At 39.8% G+C, this 27,421-nt stretch overlaps 1 protein-coding gene across 5 annotated transcripts in view; it reads left to right on the forward strand.

Annotated features, from left to right (window-relative positions):
• The window catches only part of THSD7B (thrombospondin type 1 domain containing 7B), a 490,174-nt gene that overhangs the window by 404,193 nt on the left and 58,560 nt on the right, over nucleotides 1-27,421 (forward strand). For all 5 annotated transcript variants that reach the window (XR_010369499.1, XR_010369500.1, XM_064435254.1 and 2 more), the window contains one exon: nucleotides 10,304-10,482. Coding sequence is in view for 3 of the 5 variants with exons in the window: in XM_064435254.1 (XP_064291324.1) it covers nucleotides 10,304-10,482 (179 nt within the window). In the remaining 2 variants the exon portion in view is untranslated. The remainder of the gene's footprint in view (nucleotides 1-10,303; nucleotides 10,483-27,421) is intronic.

Raw genomic sequence — 27,421 nt, forward strand, 5'->3', positions numbered from 1 at the left:
CTTTTCAAAGACTGCTCAAGGAAGAAATTTTGGCTAAAAATTCACCTTAATTTCTGTCTGTCCCATCCCCTGACATGGGACTTAAATTTGGATCACAGGACTGTCCTGCCCTCAAGTCCTCACTTCAGGACTCTTTGAAGCCACTGCCACCTTTGACTGTTTTCTGCTGTCTCACAGGTAAATAGCTTCTAAATTTAGCTCTGAAATCCTGGCTGGGTTCTGCTCTGGACTCTCTCTGACATTCCTACATGTCTCCTTGGGTGTGTGGTGACATTTTTAATTACAGCTGTGGCTGCCAGGGGAGCTGTAACACAGACACAGAGCCTGGGAAGGACCTGGCCTCCATTTCTTGTTTGACTAGAGGATTTTTACATATTGCTCCCAAAACAGTGCTCAAAGAATGATGATTTATTCCTTATCTTTTCCTTTGTTTGGTTTTTTTTTCTTTTTCGAAATCTGTTCACCATAAGAAAATTTGGCCACGGTTCTTCCTTTATGGATGTTAAAAGACTTATCAAATGAAATTGGATCACAGGACAAATGTTCAGACATTGAGTTCTCTGTGTTTTCCTGGCAACAGAATCAAAGATAAACAGCCATCAAAAAAGTTATTTCTGAATGGGTCAAACTGGCTATCAAAGAAGCTTATTTAAGGCAAGGTAAGACTTCCCCTGAGGCGTTAGTACACAGAAATGCACATTCTTCTAGGTCTTTATCTTCTTAGAGAAAGGAAGCATGCATCTTAAGAAAAAATATTTACAGACTTGGCTTTTGGAGCAGCATCCTCTGTAAGTGCTGCATTTAGTCAGAGTGATGTCTCTTGTTACTCCTTGGCTCTAAATACACGTCTTTTATGCTTATCTTCTTGCCCAAATTTCTTTTATGCATTTTGCTGCATTCCATAAAATGATCCCTTTGAAGAGGTGGCAGTGCCAGACTTTATGAAGGAATGGCTTTTTACTGACCTCAAACAGACTTTCTCATGTTTGACTTTCACCATCAGCTGCCTCTTGCTGGACCACCTCTGCCCACCCTTGCTCATGTCCATCCATTTTGTTTGTATTACTAGTCTCAGTTAGGGTTTTGGTTTTTTTTGTATTTTGTATTTTTCAAATTGATTAAAGCTCTTCCATGGGACTTGGGAATGTTTTTAGTGTAGAAGTTGTAACTCAGTGTAGAAATAGTCCATGGGAGCTTTAGAGCTGTGATAGCAGGTTAATGCACTGGGTGATCTCCTGCCCTGATTTCTGCAGCAGGCTGGGGAAAGAGAATTTCCTTGAAATGTGGCCCGTCTCTTTGGCCTTAATAACACATTTGTCACAAATACAGCCTGTTATGAGGCAAGGCTCTAATAAAATGTTACCATACAAAGATAGACTTAGAATTAACATTTTTCTCTCCCTACATGTCATTCCATTTAATATGCTGTATTGGAAGTATGAAGAAATATTTAGCCTAATCCTGCTCATGAATTACATATTCTAGTCTTAAGACCTCTGTACTTCCACTGCTCATGGAGAGCTTCATGATCCCTCTGAGATGTGTGGCTGCACTGGGAAGTGATGTGGTAATTCATAGGATTCCTCTTATGTCTTACATGGGGTTTTTGCAGCATTTTTTAACCTTTTTGCCTTTCATACAACTCTTATGAGCAGGATTTTCAGGCAAATAAATGGATGACAAATTCTTTTTGAGTGGAAAATGACAATTCCATATCTTTACCACTGCTGGGGAGCCCGTGGCAGCTGGACATGGTAGGTGCTGTGGTGGAGTTCAGTGGGCATTAAAAGGTTTGATGTCTGATGCATTCTGAAGATTTTCAGAAGCAACTTAATTAAAATTAAACTTCAGCTCAGTCTGTTCTAAGGATTATCCCTGTGATACTGATGAGTAGTAGAGAATTTATCCTACCTTAGTCTTTTCCTGGGCCTGAAATACACTTTAATAGCTCTCTGTCCTCCAAGGTTTGCAAATGAGGATGGTGTAAATTAAGTTACTGAGAGGCTGGTTTGCAAATCTTCACATATCCCTCAGTGCAGACAAATATTCCCACTGTGAGATCTTTGCTATCATTTGTATTTGGTTAACATGGGGGAGTGACCACTAGCAATAGTGTTATTTAGCAGTATTGCATTGCCTTCTGCTTCTGAATTCACTGAAGTCCTCCAGCACAGGAGATTGAACTGCACAACCAGAGAGCTCAAAGTCACACTGCACAATTGAAACAAAAGTCTATCAGAAATTCAGTACATCAATACTCTGTGCTGGGGCCTGCTAGTGTCACAAAAACGTCCTGTTTCCCTCTCAAGGTTTTCCATCATATAAATGAGTCACTGCTCTCCCCGTGCCTGAGCTGTGGAGAACCAGGACTGTTCCCTTCTGCAAAATCGTGGTTTTGTCAGATGTTTTTTATAGTACAGCTTTATTCAAGGAGGTCAGATGCTTCTGCAGCAAGGTGACCTCTAATAGGTGGAGTGAAACTCCTTATGCAAGCAGATGGGACCTGGCAGCAGCTGCCTGGATTTTGGGAAAGCACTCATGGATCTTCCTGGTGCTGGTAATGGTTAGTGGCATCCCTAAAACAGCACCTGTATAATTAAAGTGTGCAGTTGGGCTTCTCATTTAGTGTTGATGGGAGAAGGAATTGAGGCAGAGTATTGATTTTAATGTATTGATTTGGGGGTTGCTGTGTCACTCGCCTCCTGTGGCAGGGAGGGGTCACTGTGTCATTCACCTCCCGTGGCACTGGGGAGGGGGCTGTGGGGGTCACAGCTGGCTCACAACCTTCCCCTGCCCCTGCAGGTGTCTGTATGACCTACTCCTGAGCAGAGGCCCTTGAGTTTGTAAATTAAAGAACTAGGAATATACATTTAAAGAAAAAAGTGTTTTTCATGCTGCTATGAGCCCTCTTGATAATATTAATTGCACACTGATCTAATTAGTGTTCCTGTCTTCTGCAGAGTCATCTGCTGGTTTATTTTGTCTGAAATAAAAGCAGTATTGTAATGCAGAATACATGCTAATTATCAGGATGCAGGGAGATACATCACCATATCCCATTCTGTCAAATGAAAGCCATAATGCTGTTGTCCAAGGCAAGTTGTCTAAGTGAGGCTTGTCTGTGTCTTGGGGTCACAGCTTGGCAGCAGAAATGAGGTGGCATATTGTGTTGACAGTGCCCAATGTCACGGCTTCAGAAACTGGCAGAAAGATGCTTTCCACAGAGGGCCCCAAAGTCTGAAATTGAGTTTCTTAGTGTGCTCCAGCAGAGCCTGAAACCATTGACCTTCAGGACATATATGATTTACTGAGGGGGGTAGATACTTGCAGTGACATTTGGTGGCAGCTTTATCCCAGTGATGGACCCTTGGCTCTGGGAGATTCTTCCTGCCTGGTCCAAATTGCCCAAGTCTGCATCGATCTTCAGAGCACTCTGCAGTGCACATCTATTTTCAGAGCTGCTGTGCCATCAGGCCTCTGAGAGAAGTCAGGTGTAGGAGAAAAGGGAATTTGATGGTCTGTGGACAGTTTAATTGTGTTTAGGCTTTAAAAAAAGTCTTGTTTTCTTGTATAAATATCATAATAATAAATAAACACAGTTTTGGGTTTGTTTTAAAAACATGCTTGTACTATTAATTGAGTGGCCTGGAAAAAAATATGGTAAACAATCCATAACAAAATATAGTGGGTTGAGTCTTTTTCCTGATACATAGAGGATTCCAACGCTGCTAAGAAAAATAAAAAAAGGCAACTCTGTTTTATTTGAAGAAAACAGATGATTTTCCCAGTGGCAGAGCGATGAGCAAAGTATACAGAAAAACACAGCTGAGCTACTCCCCTAACTGCTATTGATCCCAGTGGATGGCTTTTTATTTGAGTAAGGACTTTGTTAAGATGTCAGGGCTCCCAAGCAGCCATGCCAGCCCTTCACCATGGGACAGCAGCCCTGGGAAAAGAGAGCATCATTCCCACAGTTGGTTTTGGAGCCTGGACAGACTTGTGCAGTGGATTTTTGCCCTCCTGCATCACATGTTCCCTGTGAGATGAATGTACACTGTGAAGTCCTGTTTATTTGCTCTATTTATTTGCACTCAGAAGGCAGCAGACGAGACTCCTTCTCCGGAAGAGTTCTCAGCTTGTTCTGCAATCTGTTACGAGGAAAGTGCTAATTAATGAAGATTTCCTTATCGAGTTAAAAGATTAAATATATCAGCTACCAGGGCTTGTATCTAATGCCAAGTGTATGCTTGGAAGTTCTTTAAGGAAGAAAACTGTAATGCAGAATCAAAAGAAATTAGGAATCATAATGCAAAGTCAGCATCAACCCAACTGCCTCCTCGGGATTTATAGAGTCTGTGAAATTGAGCAATAAAACCAACCTTTGGATGAATTTCAATAACAATAATGTTGAGTTAAACTTACCAGCCTTCTTTACAAGTCCTCTCTGGTCTATTTAGAATCTCTAATCAGTCTGCTATGAGATAACGTGAGCGTGTGCATCTTTTGTTGAGCAAGTGGGAATAAATTAGCTAAGGGTCCATTATTTGAGTCTTGCAAAATATTTGATGTGGAAGTTATTTTTGCTGGGTTTTTTGGCTGTGCATTTACTGAATGTAAATTAGATTATCTCCTAAATTTCTCAGCAAACTAATAATGTGTAAAATCTCTCAAATCCTTGTGTACTGTAAAAAAAGAAGATTAAACATTTGTTCTGTGGCAAGATTAAATCCTTTTCAGCTGCAACTCAAGTTTTTAGCAACTTAAGCACAGACTCACTGTGCTTAGTTCCCTTCAGTTAATAATTTTCTCCCTTGAAGCAGGATTTAGATTTTGAGCGGGGATTATTTGGGACGAGGTTCTCCTCTTGCAGCTCACAAGCTTCTGGAGCTTTTGTTTGTGCCACGTGGCCCATGGCCAGTGGCTGCCTTATTCTTGGCACACTGGGAAAGCCTCAGCCATAGAACTGTGATCAGCTGGTGGAGTTCAGTCTCTGAGCTGCAGTCTGTACTCCGTGCTGAGTTCTAACCTGAGGTAAAGCAAGAGGTTTGCCTTGCAGGAGATCCCAGAGCTTCAGCTGAGCAGAATTTGGCCCACCAAATGCTGTGGTCCACCAGGTCTCCTTTATAAAGTCTTTAGCTATGAGATTTTTAGCACTGCTTGGATTTACTGGTGTTATTTTGTGATATTTCACAGTCAGTAATCAAGTGAATGTGAATATTAATTGCAAAATGAATCAATTTTTCCCCCCCTCTACGTTTGGTCTGTTGTAATTAGAAACATTTCTCCCGTGTCACTGTCCACTCTGCTGCTCCCTAGTTTGTTAAAGGGTGATCTCTCCTGTCCCACAGACTCCAAGGGAAATTAGCAGTGTTATTACCAGTGGCAGCTGTGGTGATGCACAGAATTGTCCCTCTCACAGTAATGACCTTGAGTTTTATGAAGCACCTCAAGGTTTACTAACAAGGGTAGAACTGCTAGAAGTTTGTTAATTGAAACCATGAAATATGTTAGAGAGGATACAAATGAGTTTAAAGCCAATTCAATTAGAGGTGCATCTGTTTCCAAAGCTGCTGGAGAAATGTTTATTTTCTCATCACTTTTAAGCCAGCCTCTTGGAGTGCTGCTGGCACTGTTGTTTAACGCTGTGTGCAGACCTTGCACCCACAGCAAATTTATCTTTTGGAAGTGCAGCAGTCAGGTGGAAGGGTCCCTGATGTTGGCTTGTAAATCCACTGATGTCCTTCTTCTCCCAGCACAGCCCCATGTGACATCACTGACATCCCCCAGCCCATCACCCAGCTGCCTCCAAGAGGCCTTGGCTCTGCTGGGTAGCACAATAAAAATGGGACAGTAGGGGTTTTTGCACTGTGTATTTGTGCCTTTCTGACACTGGCAGAGGGTGCCCAGAGAAGCTGTGGCTGCCCCATCCCTGGAAGTGTCCAAGGCCAGGTTGGACAGACTTTGGAGCAACCTGGGGTAGTAGATGTTCCTGCCCATGGCAGGGGGGTGGAACAAGAGCTTTGAGGTCTCTTCCAACCCAAACCTTCTGTGATTCCATGACAGCCCCTAGAGCATAGTCCTCCCTTTATCCACCTGCTGTTGCTTTGTCTCTGGGCTGCACAGGAGAATTGAGGTGAGTCAGGGCTGCTGCGTTGTGGGTCTGAGCCTTCCCAGGACATCCTGTGTGATCTGTGGGTGCTTTGTTTGTTACAGACACTTTAGAGACTCCATTTGTGGCTTGTTGAGCAACAAGCACACTGTTGTTAATGAATAAATCATAGTAAAATGAGCTGTGCAGCCTAGGTAAATGCATTTGTTCGTCCCAGTACATTGATGGTGTCTCAGTAGAAAAAAAAATAGCACTTAATGTAGAAAAGGCTTATTTGGTCATCCAGATCAATTTTTCCTGCCGATTCCCAGTAACATGTTTCAAAGTGCCCACTTACATAACCTGGTGTTCTTGTCATTACCTCCTGTGACATCTGTGTGTGCAGCTCCAGCTCTGTGGTGGTCAGTAGCCTGCTGTTGGCCCAGGTAGGATAGAGGCTCTCATCTGCTCTGTCTGAATCAAACAAGCTTTATTTTAACAGTGTTTGAGATTTTTGAGGAATAGTAATAGTAATAATAATTTTAGAAAGGAGATTAAAGGAAGGTTCAAGAAATAATCTTAGAGTATATGGATAGCAGGCTGAACATGGCTGAAAAGTAGAGAACATCTTTTTCTGTGGAAGCTTTTGGAAATATAACAATTGTTTGGTACCAGGTTTTACAGAGGGGAGAAAAATGAGGGATGTGATGGATGAGTGGGAAATTTAAGGATGACACTGACAAAACCAGCTGTGTAAACTCAGCCTTGAGTTGGTCTCCCAAGCTGAGGAACAGTAGCTCAGAAATGTTATTTACTTTATTCATATTTTGTTATGGTAAGGATATTTCTCTGGATAGGCTTGAATGTAGAGTTCTTTATTAATGGATTTTAATAGCACATTGGCCTTGGGGTTTTTGTTTGTTTAGTATTGTGAATCATGCCAAAGCTACAAGTTTTCTAGGCATGCCAAAACTAGGATTATTGTGGGTCTTTTTAGTCCCCTGACAACAGCAAGTTATTGCTTGGCTCCTACAGAAAAAAAAATATCCTGGTCTCACAGGCAATGGATGAGCTGAGTACAATGTTATTTACTACTCACCATAAAAAGATAGCCATAAAGGCATTCGCTCTCTGAGCAGAGAGGGCACATCACAGGAACATTTTTTGAGGAAAATTTTGGTTGGATGAAATCTTTGCTCTATGAATAAATACCTTAGTGTAGAATTAACCCTAAGTGGTTGATTGAAGAGTAATGGCAGTCTGTGAGGAGAGCTTGAAGCAAAATTAGGTTCCCATCTTGATTTTGTAGCATTGATCAGTATGGAGAATCAGCTTCCTCTGTAATATGGAAGTGTAGTGGTCTCTATCTGGCCAGTATTTGATTATATTTGATGGAATTAAGAAATACAGGTGAGGAAACTCCAAAAGGAATGAGCAGCCTCTTAGCAATGGGATGGCTTTGGAAATTCTGTGGTTTACTGAGGGATAACTCACAGCACTTCCTGGGCATGGAGTACAACAGGTTCTTCAGTCCTCACAGCATAGTCTGTGTTGGAAGGGACCTTTTAAAGGTCATCATGTGAACCCAGTGAGCTCGACCAGATTGCTGCAAGCCCCATCCAACCTGGCCTTGAACAGTTGCAGAGATGGAGCATCCACGGGTTCTCTAGGCAACCTGTGCCAGTATTCTGCCATGTTCATTGTAAAATTTTCTTTCTTGTATATAAGAAAGATGTTTATTACAACTTCATCTGCCTTTTTTTGGTAGTCTATTTTTTTTTGCCTTATATTTATTTTATAATAGATGTAGATCTTGAGCTGCCTAAAGACTTAGCCCATTTTGCCTTCTCTGATAAGTTGATAACCCCTCTGACTAATCCTACTTTGAAACAAGGCACTTTCTTTGTTTCTGTTGAGAGTTAATTACCCAGGCTGTCACACAGCCCAAGGAAAGATATTTCATATGGTGGTGGAACAGAACTCTTTAGAGAACTGCCTAAGAAATGCTTCTCATAAATCTATCATGAGAAAATTTCTTTTACTTATCATAATGTATTATGAATTGCTTTGAGTGGCAACCTAAGCAGATGGAACAGAATATCAGTGGGATATTTGAGAGTTTTATTTGTGGGAAAAAAGTGAGTCTGTTTTAGAAATATTTGTATATGTGTGTGCATGGATGTCATCTCACTGAGGTGAGCATACAAAGTTGAAATATCTCTAAGCATTCCAATATCACTGGAATGGATTCAGTCAGAAATAATTAAGATAGCCAATTCCATTGGCTTTGGAGCTGCAAATGAAGAGGTACCACAACAGAGGGAGATCAGAGGCTGCAAAGACAGCCAGAGCACACTGTATGGGCCCAGGTCTGCAGTGCTGGGGAAGAGTTACAGCGTGAGTGAGGTGGGGAAATGATTGCAGCTGTCAGGCTGCGGGGTGGCCGCCGTAAAGAAACAGGAGCAGCACCATCACAGGGAATCAGGAGAGGAGAAATAGAGCAGCACTGAGCTGAAGGAGCTGTTGCTGCTGCTGTTTTTTAAGGCACTGTTTACAAAAGCAACATCAGTATTTCTTGTACCTCTAGAAGGAAGATATTTTCCAGCGGATGGATGCCTAAATAAGCCTGAAACCTTTCTTGATACTGACTTCAGTGTGAAGAGCAGGAGGGAGGCAGTGAATTGCTGCTGTGGGTTGATGCCCAGGCTGTAACACAGTTCTGGTTCAGAGTGAGCAGCAGGCTTGGGCATGGTTCAGCCAGTAAATCCAGCTCTGAACCAGACTAATCTCTGTGCCTTAGCCTTGGTGTTTCGTGGTTGTCTGGGGCTGTTGTCTGGGGGTTTCGGACAGCAGCTGCTTCTGGGTTGAGTTTTGTTGTTTGGGTGTTTTCCCCCTCTGTGCTGCAGTTACTGTCACCTGGGTAGATGGGGGAAGCCCTTCCTAAAAGAGTCACGAAATGAGTAAATTTGGTATTCTGTAGGTGAGGAATCAAGAGGGAGTGTTCGCATGATGAAAACCAAACAGAAATAAAGGGCATAAAAATGAGAAACATCAGAACAGTGGTAGGGGTGAAGTTCAGTTATTTCTATAACCATCACTGCCAGAGCTGTCAGAGGGATGAAGCTGCCTCTAATAAAGGCTGATCTGAGCAGCCACTGCTTTCATGATCTAACATGAAATCTCTTTTTTGTTTAAATTAAAATAATACATACAGACATGACAAGCAGATAATAGGAGCCAGGGGAGAATGAATGCAGCATGGTAAGTAGGAAGGTGCAGGAATTATTCTACACTGCCAACCCAGGACTGGTGCCACTAATTCCATGGAAACCCCCAGGGTTTGGCCACCCTCTACTGCTGTTCTGTGCACGAAGAGCTCCACAGCCACTGCTGGGCTCTACAAAGTCTCTCTGTCCATATGCCAGCTCCTAAAACAGCTGTGGGGTTGTGCTTTTTTGGAGAAACCTGTTGGGTTTTAATTCATGAGGTGCTGGTCCTGCAGATGTCTGGTAGTGTGATTTTAAGAGAAGATGATCTTGTGAGGGCTTTCATGTCAAACCAGCTTAAGGTGAAAGCAAAGCTTTAAAATGCCATTTTTGAAACCCAGAAAAAGCGAAGCATTTGGAAAGAGGTACAAAGAGAACTTGTGAGGTGTGGGAAGCAGGTTTCATCTGCTTCTCCCAAGAACAAATCCCACACTGCTCCAGCTGGCAGGCAGGTCCCTCACATGGGAGCTGCCAAGAGAAGAACTCTCTTGCCTCCCCCATCCTGTGGTTCTTTCTGCTGGGGAGAGAGCCTGTGTCTGTCTCCTGCCTGTGCCAGCTCTGGAGATGGCCAGTGTAATACAGAAGGAATACACAACTGGGCTGTACACTTAATTCTCCAGAATTTGTCATGGCCACAGTCTAATAAGGAAGGTAATTACTGTGTATTGTTGAGCACCAGCTTCACAACAGGTATTTTTGCCAGCATGTGTCCTTTACATCATTCCTTTTTATCACTGCCTTCTTTGGACTAAACCAAGTGGAAATTAATTTTAGTCACTGCTGTTCTTCACAAATGATGCCATAACCTCACGTTGGATGGTGGTGTCAGTCTGCCAAATGCCTTCTGCTTAAGAAGTTCTTGTTTTGTGTTGGTTGCACAGGTCACATCAGAGGATGGGAGTTGGTCGGGGTTGCGGTGATTAAAACCTGTCTTACATCTTTGGTTTAGGTTACATTGAAGAGCCTTGCACGGTCCCGTGCCCGTTTGATTGCAAATTAAGCGATTGGTCCAGTTGGTCTCCTTGCAGCTCCTCCTGTGGACCGGGGGTGAGAGTCCGATCCAAGTGGCTCAAGGAGAAGCCCTACAATGGAGGTCGTCCCTGCCCCAAGCTGGACCTCAAGAATCAGGTGAGCCACGTTCCGATAGCCAACAGAAATCTCTGTGCCGTGTTCCGAGTCGGGATCCAAAGTTCCTGTGCTGGTGAAGAAGGTAAAGACAGGAGTTATCTCTGGCACCACACCTTGGGTCACGTTTTGTAGGCAATCCTTGACCTTCTTGAGGACTGAGGGAGAAATGCTCACGTATCAGCAGAATTTGACCTGAAACACCATATTTCTTATAAGAAGAAATTGTTATCTCCCAGAGCACAGGAAGCCCTGGAGCAATAATCCCACCTGGACAGTGTGTAGACATCAGAGAACTCAGATGTCATGGATATTTTAAAAACTTTTTAATTCTTTCTGAGACTCTGGTTGCTGTAGAAACATTTGTTAAATAAAAATTGCTATTTTTAGCAGCATTTCCCTTCAACACGGCACAGGTTCCCTTGAACATTAATCTCTGTATATTCAATATTGAAGTATCCCATCACAGGAAAATAATCTTTAAATTACTACTCTTAAAGAAAGATCAGCATCTATTTAAATGCTACTTAATGCTGTATGCATTTCTGCAAAGTGCATAGTGATTTCCTACGTTTGCTGATTAATTCTCTAGCACTAATTAACACTGATGAAGTACTGTTTAGTTTTGTCTGCCCTATATTTCAGATTCAGCCATGAAAATGAATTAATAGGACAGAAACAGTCATGCTGAAGGAACTTCATATATATGTTATGAAGAATTTGAATATGTATATGTATAAAATATGTGACCTGTAGAAGTATTTCAGTGGTATCATATAAAGATTTATTTAGGAGGTGCTACAGCTGGTGGATTCAGTTGTTTTTCTGCACAACTATTGTTGCAGCAGTCATGTCCTGGAATGCAGCACCACTTCCAGCTCCTGAGTATGAACTTGCCTCATTTTCCTCACAGTTAATTTTATTTTCCTGTGAGAAATTTGGTAAATACTCCTTGGATTTTTTTCTCTTCTTATTTTTCTTTATTTCTATTTGAAATTCATCGGAAGTAGGCTAACAGAAGCAGCAGGGACTACAGAAATATAAAACTGCTATAAAGTGTATGTTGTCCATAGCTCAGTGCTTTCCTTAATAGATCAGACAGATCACCAGAGAGGCAAAGTGAAATCCCACAGTAAGTGATAAGGTAACAATAAGCTCCTTTGTAATGAAAAGATACTGGGGTTTGTTACCCACAGACACAGCAGACTCCTTCCATTAATAGCAAACTTATTGCCATCATGTGTTGCTTATTCCCACACACATTAGAGTTGCCAGTTTCAAAAGCCTTTCAGAGGATATTAAAGGAAAGAAATTGTTCAAACTTGGAAGTTATGTCTTTGTACAGTTTATTGGTGCACAGTGCTTGCAAAGTGCCACGGCTGGTATTAATATAAACGTGGTTGGTGCTTTTTGCCTCTTTACCAGGAGCACATGTCATGATCTAAAACCCACTGAATTCATTAGAGGCTTTCTGTTGCAGGCTGTAGTAGAAATAATGTAGAATTGTGTTCAGGGCTATTTCTTTAGGTTTGTGGCTTCTTGTTTTTCAAGGTGTTCTTTTGGCTGGTTGCTTTTTGGAACTTTTTTTTCTTCCTTTGTGAGTTTTTTTTAGGATAAAATAGAAGTTATTTCTAACTGATTTGGCACACAAATGGTTTATCTTCTTCCAATTCAAATTTAAAGGATTGAGTGCAGTTCTATATATTTCAGAGCTTTTAGGGTGAGAAGAAGTTGTTGTGCTGACAAGAAAAGAGTGTATATGTGTACACTCAGACATCCACACAAGTGCACATGTTTTGCCTGTGAGTTTGTTCTTTGCCTTCCTGAATGCTTCTCAATACTTTGTGAGCTTCAGAAGGAGTTTTGCTCTGCATCCACTGGGCTTGGACTTCCAGCCCAGATTTAACACACTGAGGTCCCTGGGCACATTGCAGGATGCACAAGTTGCCTACCCAGATGGTGAAGTAAATGAGCTGATGGCACTGCTGCTGAGCTAAACTGGACACATATCATTAATCCACTGTCAGGCAGATTGTCTGCTGCTGTTCCCTCTGGTCTGGTCAGCTTTTAAATCCTAGAGCAAAGCTCTACAGATTCATTATATATAAAAATGTGACATCCTAATTATTTTGCATAATCTGGATTAAATACCTGCAGTAAATGCTGGTTTTTTTTTTGGTATCAGATAGGAGAAAACTATATAGCAGTAAAGCAGTATGGCACCATTGTGCTGAGTTTTACTTTCCAGTGGCTACTGTGTTTTATGCATTGTGTTGTGTTTTATGCATTTGATAAGATTTTAGATAACTTAGAACAAATAATGAAATCCTCCAGGTGCTAGCAGATTTCACTTATGATTTTAGTTTTATTTTCTAGAGTATCTTTAATTATTTTGGTTTTGATTATTGCTTCTGAAGTTGGGTCTTGCTATTGCTTAATCAATTACTTTGGAGAACTCTCCACTTTTCCACTGTCTTATAATTAAATCCCTCAGTCAGTTTGTGTCTTTTTCTTAAGGCAGATAATAATTTTACCCTCTTTTTGGGCAGGGTGCTGTCTAGGCTTTTTGGCAGACCCATGTATATCCTTTTCTCTAGTGCTTTTCGGATATTTGACATAAATCTAACTATAGTGTTACTTGAAACACTATTTTAGCAATTCTCTCTTACCGTTTCCCACCATGTCTGGAGCTCTGCCAATACAGATATTTAGTAAAGCTACTGCTTTGGACAGAGGGACAATTTGCATGATGAAAAAAATTTGTTACGAAGATAAGAGTTATTTGAGTCACATAAACTGTGTTGTAAAAGGCTGTCCCCCAAGAATTCGTCCAGTCACTGTAGTGCAGCTTGCTTGTGTATTAAATTTCTCCTAAAATATTCTATCCTTGATTTTATACAGAAATAATGGCATGTCCCGTTACTGCATGATATTCCATGGGGTTTGTGGTCCTTATTCCACACAGAGTTTGACTCTTCTGGAGTATCTTGAAGCCATTCTTTTGGATGTGTTCATCTGCCTGTAGAGCCTCTCAAGCAGCCCACTCTTTTTGCAAGAAATGTGAGAAGTAAACTCAGGAGAATTAATTCAGCTTTTTTGTATTTATTCTTCTCGTTGTAGGCAATGGACGAGGTTGAGCCCTTCAAGATTTTATTCCAGGCTGTTTTCTAATAGAGGTGCCAAACATTTGCATGGGCTGAATGCTCATGGTATTCTGATAAAATCACTTGATTTGATGTGGTCCCTTTAGCCTTAAACTCTGTCTGTGTTGCTGCCCTGTGAAATTAAAGGATAAATTACAATATCTGGGGGAAGAGATGACAGTATTTCAATGCAGCTCCATGTAATATGCAGAATTACTTTTGCTTTTTACCTCTGTTTGAAAATGGTTGAAGAGCTGGCTAACTACATTTTGCTCCATCTCTTAAAGAAAATGGGCTTTGCATGTAGGGGCTGTGCAACTCTTATCTGAGGATGTGATTGCTTCTGAACAGCCGATTGGATTAGGGGGTCAGCTGGCAGATGTTCTTGGCTGTGCTGTGCATGTTAAAAGAGGTGTAGCATTTACATTTTTCTATCCCTGCTCTTCTCTGAATGCACTTACACAGCATGCAGTTGCTATTTAATATGTAGTTCTACATGATGAAAGGTTAAATATGAGTTAAGGGAGGTTTATTGCTTGAATATTCTTTTATAGGTTTTTAGGATTACTGTGAGAAAATGCATCTTATTTTCAAGACTCATGAATTCCAAGGATTATTTTTTTATTGATTGCACTTATACATATTCTTGTCAAGGTTTTCCCTCCTTCTCCTTCCTCCCCCTCTCTCCCTTAGCCAATACTGCTAAAGGACAAATATCATAGCAAGTAGTTTATCCCCTCTATTTATGCTGTATATATTTAAGCAACGTTTTTAAAGGATTGGGAGTATTTGTAATGGCAGGCATAGCAGGAGAAAAATGTAGTGTATTTAGAATGTAAACTTACTGCTTTCATTAAAATGAATATTTTATTCTTAATGACATTTTCTGGTGTTCACTGTAGAATATGAGAAATACAGACACTTTGCACATTAGAATTGCAAGTACTGCTCCTGAAATTGCATAGAGGAGTTTAAAGAAGGGGAAAAGGAGGGTGGTGGTGAGCTTACAGACCAGATCTCTCAGGTGTAAAGATGTATGAATTTCTGGAATTTTTGCATAGAAAGTGGCTGCTTTAGGTCCACTTGCACTTCAGACAAAGCAGTTATTTTCAGCACTTTCAAAACTTTTAGACTCTTGTATTAAAAGCTAAGTGTGAACCCAGCATCTTTCATTGCTGTCACTGAATTAGCTCCCATCTACTCCCTGGCTGGTGAGTTGCATGTATAACCTTCTCCTTCCAGCATTAGGAATTGTCCTTCAAGAATATCATTATTAATGTACTAACTATAAATAGCTCCTGCTGAAATCAGTTCTTTTATAATACAGATTTCTAATTTTCGGAAAAGTCACTGAACTTTTTGAGGCTCTCAGAATCTCTTCCTCTCTGGATTTCAGGTGCCAGTAGTTTATTCCATTAGCTGCGTCAGATCCCTTCCTGTGCCATACAGGAAATCATCTGTCTTGCATTTTTATCTGGCTCTATCTAGCACTCATTTGCTTCAAGTGCAACTTAACTTCTGGGAAAAAAATTCCTATTCTTAATCTCAGTTTTACCTTCAGAAGATCTTATTTCCTCCCATTCTGCCTTAAAGGCAGGAATTACAGCATAAAACACATCTGTCCTCTGATTCTAGTGCAGTTTTACAGTATCATAAAAATGACAAGTTTTTTTGCCTGCTGCGCTAATGTGGGAGAATTTTCAGTGTCAAAAAATAGCGAGAACCTCCTGTTTCCCTTTACACTTTTCTTGCTGTGACTGGAAGTTTTGGTACTAAACTGCAATTTAGTTTGTTAAATGAGCAGAAGTAGGAGCCAAATCTGAGCAGCCTGAGCTAAGCTCAGTATCTCACCTGCCTGAAGTGAGTTTCCATGTGGGTGGGTGTTGCTTCACTTCCTTGGGAAATCGAACCAGTCCCATGTTCTCCTCCAGAAGAATAACCCTGTAGTGTCTACTCTAATTCTCAGCATGTATTAATTTTATATTTATCTTCAATAACTATCCACACTTGATTTTCATTCCTCCTGCAGGTTTTCTGTTGAGTAAAGAGGCATATAAACATATTTTCACAATTGCCACTCATAAAAAGCTTTAGCTTCAGGAATGGAGCTGTTTAACAACTCCCTCAAAAGTATTTTTCCCTTGGCTTTTTTTTTTTTTTTCTTCTAGAGAGCTTCTTTAAACTTCCCTTTAATAAAAAAGCAACTTGATGTATGGTGCAATGCTGCTTTCTGTAATTGTGAGAGAACATTTGCACTTTGTGAAGTTAAATACGTTACAATGTCAATCTCCTTCCTGGCATTACTTTCAAATCCAAAAAATTTGAAGCCTTGTGCTAATTAATTAAACTACATTTTTTCTGCCTACTACGGCCCCTACCAATTTTTTAATGAGATATATACCAAAGCATGAACGTTTGGTTTAATTGAAATTTATGTGTTTGCATCCCTGGAACTAGGAATGGAATATAATTATTTCTGATTCAAATAGAGTTCCTGTGTTTGTTGTTGAAAGGAATATTTATTGTTCAACGTGATAGTTTTTTGCAAAGTATAGGAAAAGACAGGAATTATACCTAAAGTGCTCTGTCTTGTTGATTTCTTTCAGGGGAGATGGAATTAAATTGGAAATCAGCCATAGAACGCTGGGTGGCCCAGTGAAGAAAGTATTAGCACTTCTCCTAAGGAACTGAAGTTCAATTGGTTTAGGCAGTGCTTTTTTTTTTTTAAGGGAAGGAGTGTGGTTTGTGCTGAATCTCTCGTGGACAATATGTCATGTTGGAGGACCTGCAAACAGCGTGTGCCATAAATCAGCGTGACAGCATCTAACACTGAGACTGAACTTACTCTTGCTTGTCTTTGTCTTAGGAGCAGGAGAACAAGAAGGATTGATGCTTTGGTTATTCCTTGGCAGCAGTTTTAATCTTGGTTTGTTGTTTTTTTTTCTCCTTCCTCCTTTTAGGAAGTTTTTTCATTTGTTTTTCTACAAAGTTTTGTAATTTGTTCTCAGCTTTAAGTTTGCAGTTGTTAAGGAAGGGAAGATGCTGCATAGCAGTGAAAGTGAGGACCTGGCTTCTGTTCTAATTAGAACAAAACCCAAGAATATTGAGAACAAAAAATATTAGTCCATCTTCACCTTTTCATATGGTAAAAGATGTGAGAAACAGTTATTTGTCATCTTGCATTTTATCACACATGATTTAGTCTTCAGGGAGAGTAAATTACTTCAGAGAGAGTAAATTACACTTGTGGCAAGTTAAATGAAGATTTTGACACATTTTCCTTTTTTTGCTCTCTTTCATAACTCCTTTCAAAAATTAATTTCCAAAATATGATCTCATTGATTGCAAAAAATTGTTTGCTATAATGCAAGACACAAGTGTGGAAATTTCTTTTGTAATAGATTCTATGCTAAGTGATGAAATTCGTGACAGTAATTCATAGTTCTGAGAACCTGCCACATAAAAACTTCAAAACTTTTTGAAGTGTGAATGCAGCAAGGTGTTGGACAGGAGTGTGTTGAGCAGGAGGCAGCCTGGATCTGTCCAGGGTAGGGAGCTGCTGTGTAAATCTGAATCACAGTGCAGAGCATCCAGCAGGAGCAGAGGTGGGGCTGAGTTGGTAAATGAGGTGCTGGTCTTGGCCTGATTTAGCATCTGTAACCATCAGAAATCAGTGTGAGGCTATTGGTTGTTAATGAAGATTTTGGTCACTTCTTTCATTTTGTTAGTGGGCAGCAATGTCTTCAGAAGGACTGAATTTTGTCATAAATATCTAGCAGATTCTGTGTGTCCCCAGTTTAAAGCTGACCCCATTCCAGTGGATGGCTTTATTCCTGGGAGGAACAGGAGTTTGTTAAACATGGTCTGGCTCACCTGCATGCTGTGAATATATCCCGAGCATTCAGAGCAGAAAATTTCTATTTTTCTGACTCTCCTTTATGAATAAGAAAGAATAATTGGAAATGAAGTTACTGCTCAGAGAGGGAGAAGGGACATGAAGATGTATGCTGTGTGAATTCATCTGTCAGAGCTCCTGAGCAGCCAGGAACTCTCAGGTGCCTCTTGCATGATGGTCATTAAAATAACCTTGGTCTTGCCTCTTTTAAAGTATTTAATATTGTTCTGTCTCTGTTGCTCTGTCTAGAGCAGTTCTCATTGATTAATACTTAATAAGTGTTAATATTTTTTCTGCTGCAGACATTTCTTGTGGCCATTGCTGAGAAATTATAACCAAAAGGTTTGTTTGGTTTGCTTTGTTTTATGCTCCTTAGTTGATTGATAGATTCAGAAATGGACTTCATTTTCTTTTTATGTTGTTTAATTGGTTTCTTCCTCCAAGACAGCAGCATAAAAGTGCAGATGACCTTCTGTCCTCCTCTTGATGTCCCCCCACATGCCTGGAAGGATTCTGCTGGGTTTGCCGTCAGCTAAATGTGTGCACTTGAACCACAAGCTGAGTACATGAATTTTGCATTTTCTTTAAGTGACAGCATCAAGATGATCAGCATTACCAGATTGCTAGCTGGAATATAAACCACTCAGAGATTTCAGATTTCAAGGCCCAATTACAGCTCTCTGAGTGGCTGTCAAATACAGCTCCTGTGTCAGGGCTCCTGTTTGCAAGGGCTCTTTAACCAAAGTCGAAATATGCTTTAGTCACATTCAGGTGGGTTTGGGGACGGAAAGCAAAAATTTGAGACATCTCCCCAGATTAGCAGTCTGGGGCTCTCCCTGCCTCCTGAACTCCTTCTTTTAGCAGGGCTACGAGGAAGAGAGTTGTAAATACGAGTTTGCACAAATTCAGCTAATCCTTCCTCATTATCTATAAGTCATGACACATTTTTGAGTTATAAATAAGTGGTTGCAGGATATAGCCAACACTAGAAAAACCAAAGGTGAGCAGATTTTTATGTATGAATGAAATGCCAAAGGATAGATTCTTCTTCTCCAATAAGATGTATATTCTGTCCATTCTAATTTTATTTACTGCTTCTCACTGGAGGATTGCATAAATCAGCAGTCCTGTGCAGTTTGTTGTGATTTATTGCTTAATTAAAAGTTATGAAGGCTTTTAATCCGTCTATAATTTATATTATTTTTGAGTCAGCTGTTTCCCATATTGTAACTTAACCAGGAAACTTGCATCCCTGTATGAAGGGAGCATTTTCTGAGCCCTTGGATTCGCTAATACGTGTGGCCCATAATGGTGCCAGATTGACTTTGGAGTTCAAACTCAGAGCCAAAGATAATTAAATATTAGTGCACTTAATAAAATTTCTCCAGCATCAATTACAGTTTGATGGCAAATGTAGTCTACGTGTTTTTTAGAGCTACAGATTAATTTTAAAAGGGATGCAACTCATGTGTGATTTCACAATGAACAGATGTTAGCTACACATTAATAATTTAAAAAGCAGGCTTAAAATGGTTATGTAGATTTTAATGGAGGATTAATTTGGTTCTAGTGCTGGACCACATGTTGTTGTCAAAACAAAAGTTTTAGTGTTTTGTTTTAGTTTGGTTGTTGGGAGATTTTTTTTTTGTTGGTAGATTGCTGCTGTGTTTTTTCCGTATTTAAAGTTATAACCAGCATACAATTTAAAAACTGCCTTTTTTTTTCTCTATATGAATTTCTATTGAAGAATAAAAATACTATGCAAAATTCAGTTTTTGTAGTGATGGCAGGGGTGGCTGGCTTGAGGGAGAGCACTCATCTGCTTTAAACTTCAATAGGTTTGTCTCCTTCTTTCTTAAATGTCTTTATTATTTGAAAAAAACATGCTAGTTTGTCTAGCAAAGCTTTGTCCAATCCTGACATTACAGTTTTCAGGTAGAAGGTTTTGAGGTCAGCTTGGATTGCACTGTGGCACAGGTTTTGGCAGGAATAAGGGCTCCCTTTAGCTGTGAGGCAGCTGCCCTCTGTTGGTTAGCTCAGCTTGGCTCTGGTTTCACTTGTGATCCGTCTGGCTTCTGGTGGGATGGATGGGAAGAGCCTTCCCTGAGTGCCGGCTGTCAGTTTCTTTGAGATCAGTGGGGTCCTTCCAGGAGCCCCCCTCTCCTCCTTGTGAGGTGTTACCAAACTCTCAACTGCTCTTAACCTTATTTTCAATTTTTTTCCTACATAACTGCATGTGTAATTACAGTGGTGTCACTGAACAGGCTTCATAGTTTCTTAAATAAAAAATTTGTTCCTCAATTTGGTTTTTTAAAACCCTTTTCTTTGAAATAATATTTTAGAATCATTAATAAAAATCATTAAAGTGGTTTGCTATAAAATCAGGTAGAAAAAGTCATATATCACATTTAGGTATAAACTGTAGACATCTTTTGGGTAGTCAGGAAGATTTTTATCCAGGCTATTCTGTAGAACTTTGAGAACTGGACAAATATAAGTTAGCATGAACTTTGGCCATTAGAAATGCCAAACCAAATAATATCTGTCAGCTTTGCTGGTCAGTCTCCATTCAAATTCCAATATCTGTTAAGTTTAAATGTCCTTTATGCTCTTATAAGTTAGATTTAAATTATTACTTTGAATTTTAAATTATTACTTCTCTAAGTAAAAGTGAGAATTTTTCCTTCTCTAAGTGACATTATGAGGTTCATGAAGTTTCTAATTAACTACCAGGCATAAAGATACTTCATTCTTGTTCCAAAGAGTCTGAGCAAAAAGAATAAGGTGGAAAAGGTTTAGCAGCCTCTTCTAAGCAAGTCTTTGAATAGGAATGAAGATCTACTCATATGTTATTTTTGTAGTGTGATATTGGATATCTGTTTAACTGGTGAAAAGAATTAGCTGTTTGTTGATGCTGTTATTCAATGTTCTATTTAATACATGGAGCTGACATTTTTCCTTCAATATTACAAGATCTTTGCTCCTCAGTCCATGCTTCCAGGTTATGCAGATGCAGTGGTTGGACATTCCTGAGGATTGTCCTGAGGTTGGACATTCCCTCAGCTGATTTTGATTTTATTGGGAATGCTTAGTGGTCACTATGTCCATCATACGGCTCTTTGTCAATGTGCAGATTTTCAACTGGCTTAAAATAAAGCCAGTCTGTTTCTTTAATTTCAATTCTGTGTACTCTCAAGTGGCCCTGTAGAACATGGATTTTTTTTTCTGCCACTTTGTAGCCAGCATTTCAGATTTTGGGGCACCAATGGTTTTTTGTTTTCATGTTGCTTTTCCCCAGTTTGTAGCTTGGTTGTGAAGTTGGGCAATAAATAAACAGATCTGTGTGTGTTGGAACACAAACCAGTGAGTACTTGAGCAACTGGAGTAGCAACAGATATTCACTAGAAAATCCATTGGAGAAATCAATTATGCTTTGAGTTTGTCTTGTTGAGAAAATAGAGGTACTTGGTCCTTTCAAAGGAGATACTACTCCAGTGATCAGCAGGTGGGCAGACAAAACAGGCTTTATGGAGAGTCTCACAGGTGAGTAAAACAGTGAGAAAAGATTAATTTTCTATTCTGCATGTTCCCAGAGCAACCATTGACAAAACAACAGGCTTTTTTGAGAGTGAGATGTGTAAGATTGTATCTTACAGTGCACAGAACATGCACAACTCATTGGGCCTGAGAAAGGAAAGTCATGATTAAACTCAGTTGGATTAAGCATTTGCATATAAAAGAGGTTTTTCTTAATATTCATTTCAGGTCAGTGTTTGATAAATGACTCGCAGATTTTCATCAGCGTTCTCACGTCTTGGCTTTTGCATAATAAGATCCTCACAGGAGTTGTATGCAAACAGCAACATTTCAGCCTAGTTACTTATCACACAGCAAATTCAAAGTACAAGTTGTATTTGGGTCATATCTGCATGCTAACCTCAGAAATTAATCCCAGCTAGAGTTAGATTAAATATCTTTTTTTCCTTACTTCTGTGTTTTCACCCTGTCATAATAATGTAGCATATCAGGGTACCTGAGAGCTTGTCAAGGGAAGGGAACACAGATGATTTCTGAAGTCCTTCTGATAACACTAAAAGATTTATTTGTTTTGGAGTAAAACATTTATTCGAGGCAGATCTCTTTTACTCTAGTGATGCTGATTCTATGCGCCTGATTTCTCTACACCTGAATGAAAATTAATTTGTGATTAAATCCCAAGAATAATCAGTGCCTGACAGGCATTGGTTTAAACTGAGGATGAGACAATTTTCTTTCAGTTCCTAATGAAGGAACTGAAAGGGAGTTAAGGGAGTTACTTCCTCTCCATTCAGAGCAGCATTGGGCAGCAGTTCTTCCCACAGCATCCTGTACCAAAAGCCTGGGCTTGAAAATCAGCTGTGAGAAGTTTGGGTGTGGATCCAGGCTCTGCATGGCTCATTTTCCACCTCCATTTGCACTCCCCATGTGTGCCCAAGCCAGTGATCAGCTCTTGGTGGGGTGGTGGGACGTGTGCTCCAGCTGCACCATGTGCCTGCTGGATCTGCTGGCACTTTGTGGCAGCTCCTCACTCCTGGAACATTCCCAGAAATCCCTGGCATTTGGTGTGGCAGCAGATGCAAACACCAGCTTTATGTCCTGTTTTCCACCCAATGCTTTTCTAACTACTGTGCTGTTCCAACCAAATGTGCCTGGCCCAACTCTCATCATTTAATTAAATAAAGGCAAATTCCAATTAACTTTTAAGACACCTGGAATTGGCTCAGCATTTTTTTATAAAGCAGTATTAATTTAAACAATATTTCCCTTTTTTTGGTCTATTCAGTGAAGGTGAGACCTTGGATCCAAGTTGGATGTAAAGCCCTAAAACGTGACCTCCCTGTAGAATAGTCAATCATTTCACATACCAGGAATTTTCATGGTTTTGCTGGATTGTGATCCAATCTACAGAATGGGCAACAGATGACATTTGATTTAAACAACCAAAAGATAATTTTTTTGGCATGAACTAATGTTTATCAATAGAGTTAATAATGAAAGAAACAATCAGTCTCCACATGGTTCCCTGAAATATGTCCAGTAGTATTTGGAACACTGTTGGAGTATCATTTAAATGGTGAAATGAGGAACATTTATATTTTTTTACAAAGGGTTCATGTAGGAAATGGGAAAAATGGGAAATAACCAAATGTTTGGAGCATGTCTCAGAGTCACACAAATATGAGATGCTCTCAGGATTGTACTGCAAGCATCCAAGGGAAAGGAGTTCTCTTCCCATAAACTGATTACAGCAGAGCCAGGTGAGGCCAGAATAACCTGAGAGAATGTAATTCTATTTAAAGTAAAATAAAAGTATTGTCAGAGGTCTGTGCTTTCTGTTTCCTCAGCTTAAATTCCTACTGTTAGGAGTTCTTTCCCTCCATTATGCTCTGGGGGAAAAAGACTTGTTTATTTTCAGTTCTTTTTACTTATATTGTGTTACTTGCAGTGTATAAATAGATTTTGTTTAGGGAAGACTCCCACTTTTCAGTTTTACTGTATGAAACTGCTACTGGTTTTGTTATAATGTTTGATGTGTATAAGGGTAACTAAATCACGGAACTTAACACATCCTTCCTAATTTGCTGGGAGGTAAATTCTTCCCTTAAATAATAGGCCTTTTCCTATTTCCATTAAATTCAATTGATTAAAAGTCCTAATGGCTTGTATAGAAACCAAAATGGGGCCACTTGTGTGATGATTCCACACAGCCTTGCTTGGTTCCAGAATTGAAGCTGTTGCAAGCAGCATGGATTGGAAAGAAAAAAAACATTTTTAATCTAAAGGCAGATACTAAGAGCAAATATGTTGGTTCAATGTGGGTTTTTTTAAATTATATTTTGCAACAAACTGTAAAAAATGAGTGTTTATCTTAGTAGCTTTATATTTGTCATTGCTTAAGCCAATTTATCTTTTCTTTGATACCCCAGAACTAACGAAAACCTATTAAGAGCTGCTAGACAAAACCCAATTCATTACCTACTTGCAATCAAAGATCGCTTTCTCAGTGGTCTTGAATTTAATTTGCCTTTAATTCGAGGTTTCATTAGGATAATTGTCCATTGGTTCACTTCTGTAATTGAAGGTTTGCAGGAAAATTAATGTGTGATCAGCCGAGGGAGAGAAGCAGTGTCACTCTGCCTGTTGCAGGTTCACACATCAAACACTCGTGGTGTTTTCACAGGACACAGGACTTACCACAGTCACAGAAGCTGCAGGCAACTGCATTTTCCAGTTGAAAATATTATTAAGTTTTGCCTTGGCATTGGGCAAATGATCTGCATTACTCCTGAAAGCCTGGCCCATCCTCTCCTGTTGAAAATCATTCCCAGGCTGAGTGGATGGGTATTTTCTTCTGTCTCATCTTTGCTGAAGTTTCCATTAGTGCTAAAAGCTCTGCTGTCTGGTATTTTCTTTATAGGATAAAAACCATCTCTATTCTCTAATGATAAGAGAGAGATCCCTTGCAGCTTCCTGTCTCTAGACATATTGAAACCTTTTAACCACTCCTTGCAAAATGTGAACTTCATTCTCAAAATTGTTGTGTTGTTTTTCTTCCACATTTCTTTGTGTTGGAATTTGGGAGATTAAGTGTCCAGATTTGTACACACCACACCAGAGAGGGTCTTAGCAAGGCTTTGTAAAACACTGGTAATTTCATTCCACTTTCTAGAGAAATCTAAGCTAAAACCTTCCTCAAGTGCATTTTGTCTGGTTTATTTCACAGCCACATCACATAATGTTTCATCTTGTGATTCCCCCCTGTAGTTTCCCAAGGTTGATTTTTGGGGTGTTTTTAGTCTCCAACATGTGATCCATGCTCTGCACTCCTGAACTGCAGCCTCTCTCCCACACTCCTGTCCAGCTCCATGTGGATCTTGCTCCACACTGTCCCACTCCTCTTGTATAAAAATGTCATTTAACTTCTTTCTTCAGTAAAATTTTAACAGGGCCATAGCTATTTGTGTGCCAGTATAATTGGTGAAATATTATCCAAGGCTGGCTGTCAGAGCATTCCCTCTGCAGTGATGCTAATAACTTCCCTCCAGCCTGACGTTCCCCATTTCATGCTGCTGTTGCTGTCCTACCTCTAGCCATTTCAGGCCAATTTAAAATTTCTGTACTAATCCCCCATCTTCTTCAATTTAACTAAAAACTTCCCAGGTGACACAACATTAAAGCTTTCCCAAAAATCAGACTGCCAAGATCAATTTAATTTCCTTTCTCTGGAAATTGAGAGGGTTTTTTTCTCTGAGAAAGATGTCAGATCAGTGTGCCTTACCTGTATTAAATCTATGTGGTATTTCCCCCCAAATTCTTTTAGCTTCACTGGCTTGGATTATTCTTTTTTTAATAATTGTTCTAAGGTTTTGCTGCTGCTAAACATAGATGAAGGGGCTTTTTGTTGCTCTGGTAACTTTTTTCCTTATTAAATATAGATGTGACATTTATTATTTCTGATTGTATGATATTGTTTGTGTCTTGTTAGATTTATAAAACTTGCTACCCCACATGAAATTTAGTATTCCTGTTCATTCACTAGTTTGAATGGAAATTACTTAATTTCTGGACTTTTTTTCCCCCTTGAGCTTTGTGTTCATCTCAACCTTGATACTTTCTGTTTGATTATCATCATTGACATCAATGAGAATTGAAGCATGTATTCATGTAATTTGGAGTTACCTGCTGCCTTTGGTCTGCACTCCAGTGTAGCAGCTCTGCTCCTGAACAGATTATCTCTTCATGTAGCATTTGTCACTTTTCATCACTTCTTTTAATAACTTCAGAGCAGCTCCCTTGTCCGGGCTGTGGCAGCTGACCCTCGCTGCCGCCTCTGCTCTCCTCCTCTGCCACTTCCAGCCCCTAAGGATGGACTTCCCTTTGCTGCTTTCTTCACCTCCTCTCCCTCATCCCTGCAGGACTTGTTCTGATCTCCTCAGCAAGAGAGCTCTGGGCATGCTGCCTGTGAGTTTTTATTTCTGACAGAGATGTGGATCCCTGCAAGTACCAACTTCTGTGACTGAAAACTTCCAGTCTCCTTCCCCTGGCAGATCTTCCAGCCTCATGATCAGTGACTTCCCAGCTGGGTCCCTCACTGTGCACAGGTTGCCCTTTTGAAGCCAAGAGCTGAAAATGCCAGCCTGTCTTTTCTAAGGGTTCTGTGAATGTTGGTGAATACTTTAATTTGGAATTGTCATATAATCACATGCTTCAAATTTATTTTTATAACCAGCTCTTTCATCCCTCTTCCCTAGGAGGAAAAAAAAATCTGAAATAGCACCTTGTTTCAGTGGCTGAATGAAACTGTCAGTGACTGCTTTTGGAATGTCTGATTCTAGTATTTTTATTAGCAGCATTTGTTCTGCAATAAATGAGAAGTCTTTTTTTAAAAATAGTGGTCCAATAACACCGTTTTCATACGAAAATCTCTCTCTGGAGCTCTGTGGTGTGTTGCTCACAGTGAAACCGTCCCAGTCCCGTCTGGTCCCGTGACAATTTCAGCCTGGTTTTGATAAACTTCTTCAATAATTTAATTCACTGAGTCTCATTTGCCTCTCACTCTGGTGAATCTACATGACATCAGGTAAGCCCCTTCTGATTTATATGTCTGTAAGGAGAAACTTGAGGTAGCTACATATCATCTTTATTTGAAGCCTTACAGAGCTGCACTGTGCTGCTTCTCAGCAGGAAACACAAACATTTGTATTTGCTTCCTGCTGTGTGAATTGTAACGTTCTGGGAAGAGTTTAGATTTTCCAGTAGAACAACTAAAGAAGTATTTTAGTATGAATTTTAACTTACAATATGTATGCATTAGTATATCCACAGATAGACACAGAGAAGATACTGGAGAAAAAGTGAAATTAGGAGCTAAGTTGAACATACACTGTGTACTTGTTTTGATTGGCCTAAACACTCACTTATGTCATAAATTCAGTAAGAACTTCCAGTGGTCAGTTGGAAGGAAATATCCATATAAGACACTGAGATGACTTAAGTCCTGTTGACATGTGCAGAAATCAATAGAGCACTTTGGTTTGCAGAAGCTGAAGTTGCCCTCCTCCTCTGGTACTGCCCTTTAGTCAAGCATTTGGTTGTGCATTCACTGATTCTGTGCTCAATCTTGCCACTCTTCAGCCTTAAACACAAGTTTGAGTATTCAACTGCAAGTGCCACATGGGAAATGCAGAGATGTTTAATCATTGATTGATATTTTTCAGCTTGTAATTAAATGTTATCTGTGAATATTTGTTCACATGAAAAATTAATAGGAATGTATGATGTTGGCCAGCAGGTCATTGAGAAAATTAATGATGAGAAAAATTTTCTCAGAGGTGCTGTGGAAAAATTAACTGCACGTGTTAGTGGCATGGATGCAATTACTGAATACAGGAAGCAAATATAAATATATATACATTTATAAGAGTGAGTGTAGAAAAGTTCAAGAAGAACTTTCAGTCATTGGTTTGTCCTGTTTGCTGGGAACATTCATCTTTGGGCATGGCATTGAATTCAAAGATAATAAAGACAAATCCTCATGAACAGTTTTCAGAAAGGTCTTTCAGTTCTCAATACTCTAAATCTAGGGAAAAGAACTTTTTTCCTGTTGGAAAATATCACTGTCATTTTTTTCCCACTTAATCCCCAGGCTATAGAATGTTGAAAGGTCAGCCTTGATGGACTCATTTGGGAATATGTGGTGTCAGAGTAGAACAAAATGGACACTGTTAGTGGAGGTGTCTCTGTTCTATCTCACCTGTCTGTCTGTCCCAAATACACTTATATGACAAAATATCTGCAGCTGGAATGCTGGTCCTGGCTGTATATTCATTTCACCTCTGGTTTCTCCCTCAGACTGTCATTAGGT

Source organism: Passer domesticus, chromosome 10, assembly GCF_036417665.1.
Source record: "Passer domesticus isolate bPasDom1 chromosome 10, bPasDom1.hap1, whole genome shotgun sequence".
Classification (NCBI taxonomy): domain Eukaryota; kingdom Metazoa; phylum Chordata; class Aves; order Passeriformes; family Passeridae; genus Passer; species Passer domesticus.